Below are 5,440 nucleotides of genomic sequence, written 5' to 3'. Positions count from 1 at the left end.
GGAGTTACAGTGAAGAGGCCTGTACCATTTTTTTGTGATAACAAAGCTGCAATATATATCACAGCAAACCTAGTGTTTCATGAAAGGACGAAACACTTAGAAATTCATTGTCATGTGGTGAGAGATAAATAAAAAGAAGGGATGATTCAACCTACTTACATAGTGTCAAAACAGCAAGATGCAGATATGTTTACAAAGACTTTGACTGGTTCCAATTTCTTGCACTTGAAGTCCAAGTTAGGTTTGGTCACACTGAACCCACACCTAACTTGTGGGAGGAGTGATGAAGTGCAAGATTAATCAGGGTGCAACCAAGGACAAGAAGCAGCAGATTGCTGGAGTTTACAGAGAAGAAGATCAGTTGTAGTGCAACAGCAGAGAGGAAAAGAGTATTGTAGTTGTCATTCTTTCTTTTATTCACTTATAGAGTTGTTATTTCTGAAAACACGTTTTTAACTATATGTTAGTTAGTTGAGGTAGTTTTCTTCTTCCTTCTTCTTTATATATGGATGAGCAGCTACAGTAAAGAACAAGAAGTTCCTCTTGCACTCTGCTTCTTGAAATATCAATGAGATTTCCCTTCCTTACTTTAATTCTTCTATTTCTTTGAGTTCTAACAAATAAGCTGGAGTCCTCATACAGATTGACATCTTTTTCAAATCGCAAGAAAACTAGATCGCGAAATATTACCTTTCTCATATAAACGCGATCTTTAATAGAGGCATGATTTCCATACTCGCTTCAGTCGCATATGAGGGGTCTTTTCGAGACACCATATCACACATTTTTCAGGTTGCGTCTGTTGTGGTCTTTTTCAGACACTGGATTGCATCTTTCTCAGATTGCATATTGGTGGTCCTTTTCAGACGCCAAATCGCACTTTTTTTAGGTCGCATATTGTTAGTCTTTCTCAGACGCCAGATCGCACCTTTTCTAGGTTGCGTTGGTTGTGGTCTTTTTAAGACACATGGTTTCACCTTTTTTAGGTTGCATATTGTTGGTCTTTTCTTTCAGATGCCAGACCGCACCTTTTCCAAGTTGCGTTTATTGTGGTCTTTTTCAGATATGGTTTCACCTTTTTCAGGTTGCATATTGTCGGTCTTTTTCTGACACCAGATCGCACCTTTTTCAGGTTGCATTTGTTGTGGCCTTTTTCAGACATGGTTTCACCTTTTTCAGGTCGCATTGTTGGGTCTATTTCACACATGGTTTCACCTTAAAAAAGGGGACAATACAACCCCTTTAACTTCTAAAAACAACGAAACGTTACTGTCCGAAGCGGAAACAGTGTTTTTTCAATAATAATAGTATCATTTTCTTTTTTTTTTTTTCGTATAAGAAGATTTTGTACCTATTAGTATTTTCAAAACGACACAACAACAAAAAATTGAGAAATAATCTCAAATTTTTATTCATTTGACGGCTACCACAACAAGTAGAGGAGTCAATTGCAATTAAACCTCGGCATCAAGCTCCAAAACAAGATCATGGGGTCCGAAAATAGATGCCAAAGTTACCCCTTTTCGCTGCAGGAGTTGGTCAATCTTTTCAAGATCGTCGGTACTCAGCGCCCAGTCGAATATTTGAAGATTTTCTCTCATCCTCTGCTTGTTGAAGCTCTTTGTGACAATGCTGACTCCTTGCTCATACGCCCATCGCAGCGCCACCTGCGCAGTTGTCTTTCCCTTGGCCTTGGCAATGTCTGCTAGCACATCACTTTCTACAATTCTGTTGTCTCCCCATTTAGTGTTGTTTGCTCCCAAGGGAGAGTAGGCAGTAACGTGAACGCCTCTTGCCTTGCAGAACTCTCTCAATTGCTTTTGCTGCCAAAGTGGGTTCATCTCCACCTATATAGAACATGGAAAGATTCAAGAATTGTTCTTGTGCTACCGAAAAAGGGCGAATAGCAATTTATACCCCATGTGATATTGAAAATTAGCATATTAATCCATATAAAAAAATATAGCAATTTACCCTCCCTATATTTTTTAAAACGAAGCAAAGTATATTGCTTGATTTTAAAAAAGTATAGGAACGTAAATTATTGTATTTTAAAAATATAGGGAGGTAAATCGCTATTTGTTTTTGCATAAGGAGATAATTTGCTGATTTGCGATATCACATGGGGGTTGCTTGCATTTTTTCCGCCCGAAAAATATACTATCGTGGATATCCTGTGATTTATGTTTAAATTATTTCAAAATCAGTCTCAAATAAACAAGTCTCCCTCCAGAAAATCATTGTAACGTGTAAAGTAACAAAATAAGTTGAATAAAGCTTGACATTTACTAATAGAAAGCCAATACATATGCCATTGTCCCTAAACCATGATTGACCTCGTGTAGATATTAATGCTCATGACTTTAGAATAAAATCTCATTACCCCACAATATGACCTCATTCCATTTGCAAGACCATACAAAAAATTAGAAATCAATCTTTAATCACATTTCATAAACTCTAAAATACTTTTGGAGTATATAATATATTTTCCCCATGTAGGGTGTAACTGAGTCGAGCTCGATCTTTTTTGGCGAGATCGAACTTGAGTTCGATTTTGAGTTGTATGGCTCGAGCTCAATCTAACGAGCTCAATCTGATTTTTTTTTCCTATTATTATTATTAAATTAAATCATAAGAATCACCAAATCTTTACATAAACTTATAAGTAATAAATAGATTGCATAATGTATACTATGTTATAAATATACCAAAATATAGTATGAAATTTTAATTTATTGTTATAAATATAAACTACTAATTAGTTTAGTAGTAATATAATTAGTAAAATATACCAAAAATAATCATACTGAACAATTTAAGATTGTAGAAAACATTCAATTATCTGGAATAATGCAATTGAAATACATAAAAATATTTTATACTTGAGATTAATATATGTTTACAATTTGCAATAAATTTATATGTTTATAAATGTTAATATATATTAGATTGATGTAACTATCATCTTATATTGTTGAACAATATGGGTTAATCGACCCATCAAAATTCAGATCAAACCGTTAGATATATCAAACTTATAGAAAAATACATTTTGTAAAATTTTAGACTTGTTGAATATACGAATGTCGAGATATCGTACTCGAAACATAAGAATAATCATTCAAGATGGTGTATCATTGAATCAGGCCATGTGATTTTAAATCATACCGTTTGATATGATCTAATAGATATATGTAAATTTAATATGAATTCGGTGCTCGAATTTTAAGATATCCTAATTGTTGATTAAATTTTTTTATCTCATTATATATATAATAAAATAATTATAAAAATAATTAAAATTGTTCAACCATCAGTATTATATTATTATCATTATTTTTAGATTAATTTATAAGAATTACTAATTTTTGACATAAATTTATAAGTAATAAAATAAATTACATAATGAATAGGAATTACTTGTCAATTTAAAAAAAGTATAACACAATACAAATATATATTAAAATATAACATCAAGTTTATATGTGTCATATTAAATAATAATTTTAATTATAAAAAATATTAGAATTTACAAAATTGTTGATTAAATTTATTTTTGTATAAAGATTAAATGTATAAATAAAAGTACCATAATTTATTATTATCTAAAATAAATATGATATTGATTAATAATGTAATATATGGTAAATTTTGAGTATAAAATTGATAAAGTATTGAATATGAAATTAAATACATAAATATTTTATAAAAAAAAGAAAAAAAACTCGTGAGCCGGCTTGCGAGCTGATAAACAGAGATAATTGAGCTCGAGCTCAAAATCGAGCCTTCGCGAGCCGGCTCGACTCGTTTGCCACCCCTACCACCATCTCAAACCAAATTCTTGACATAAAAGAAGAATTTCTAAAATTGTCAAAGAAGAAAGGCAACGACTTAAATAATTGTAAAGAATTTCAAAACACTTATTAAATCATTTTAATAGTAAAACGAAAAAACTACAAGCAATCCATGACATTTAATAAGAAAAACACTCCCTACCAAAAACAAAAAATTAACAATTTATTTCTGTATTTTGTATATTACAATAATTTATCCTTGTGTTATTAAAATGAGGTTAAAATGTTAAAAAACAAAATTATTTGCTCATTTACTGTATCATTTTAAATAGTATTAAGCCTAATTTTATTAATCATAAATTCTGAATAAATCTCAAATAAAATAGCCACATTAACACTTGACAGAGTTTGTAGGTAGATACTGACTTGGTTGAGTGCAGGAGGAATTTTGGCGATTGAGAGGACTTCCTCCATCTTTTTGCAAGAGAAATTACTGACTCCAATGCCCTTTGTGAGCCCCAAATTCTTGCACTCTTCCATGCCTTCCCACACACCCTTCACATCCAAAGCCCTTATAATCTCCGCCGCAACTGGAGTTCTACTGATCATCCCTGTCAGCCTCACTGGCATATGTATCAGGTACATATCAACATATTCCAACTGAAGATTTCTGCATTTTCCAAACATCAAATCACAACCCAGATCGACTGAAATCGCATAATTTTGAATTTGAGACAAAATTGAAATAAGCAATAAAAAACCCAACAAACAAAGAGCCAATTAATTACTGGAGGCTCATTCTGCAAGCAGGGACGATCTGTGCTGGGTCAGCAAAGCTTGACCACAACTTTGTAGTGATGAAAAGTTCGTCGCGGGATTGGATGAGTCCGATGCGCAGGGCTTTGGCTATGGCTTCGCCAAGCGGCTTTTCGGAACCATAAGCAAAGGCGGTGTCGAAGTGGCGGTATCCGGCCCTCATCGCCTCCAATATGGCTGCCTTTGCCGTTTCGATGTCGGCAGGTGGATACGACACAGTTCCCATGCCGATGACAGGCATCGGCTTCTCGCAACCACTCAAATTCAATGTTGGTATTGCTGCACCAGCCATTTTCAACGCTGCTGAGCAAATGCCCACGCTAATGTCCATATATATAGAGAGAGAGAAGGGGGGTGAACAACAATTTATCCTACGATATTAAAAATGAGCATATTATTTTTTTATAAAAAAATATAGTAATTTATCTTCTATATTTTTTAAAATAGAACAATTTACCTCCTTATACATGAAGATAAATTGCTTTATTTTAAAAAACATAGGGAAGTAAATTGTTGTATTTTAAAAAATATAAAGAGTTAAATTGCTAGGGGTTCAATTCATACTGATCAAGCCTCCAAAGGGTCCATATGACGAACCCCACAAGTCAGTTCAATTGATTCGACACCTAGCCAATTAACTCATTAAGATCGGATAGACGTCCCATATCTGTCGCCGACGAAATGCGACACTCATCAAATGAATGTGACTATTAGTGCAAGTCTCCATAAGACACTCAATGTCCAATTACGATGTCCTCGACTTGGAATACTTCAAACCTAACCTTTTGGTAGTTTGATTGTCATCCAATGTGCAGTCCAACTGCATG

The 5,440-nt window shown here is 33.5% G+C and overlaps 1 protein-coding gene across 1 annotated transcript; it reads right to left on the bottom strand.

The window, feature by feature from the left end:
* Positions 1-1,387: 1,387 nt before the first annotated feature.
* LOC105160182 (D-galacturonate reductase-like) lies at positions 1,388-4,948 on the bottom strand. Its single transcript, XM_020693483.2, has 3 exons — positions 4,586-4,948; positions 4,224-4,467; positions 1,388-1,847 (listed from the first exon to the last, which is right to left on the bottom strand). The coding sequence occupies exons 1-3, from the start codon at positions 4,942-4,944 to the stop codon at positions 1,455-1,457; spliced, it is 996 nt and encodes a 331-aa protein (XP_020549142.2). The 5' UTR covers positions 4,945-4,948; the 3' UTR covers positions 1,388-1,454.
* Between the last annotated feature and the right edge of the window lie 492 nt (positions 4,949-5,440).

The sequence above is a fragment of the Sesamum indicum genome, linkage group LG4 (genome assembly GCF_026168435.1).
Source record: "Sesamum indicum cultivar Baizhima isolate 11 linkage group LG4, ASM2616843v1, whole genome shotgun sequence".
Classification (NCBI taxonomy): domain Eukaryota; kingdom Viridiplantae; phylum Streptophyta; class Magnoliopsida; order Lamiales; family Pedaliaceae; genus Sesamum; species Sesamum indicum.
This window is presented reverse-complemented; position numbering and strand designations above follow the sequence as displayed.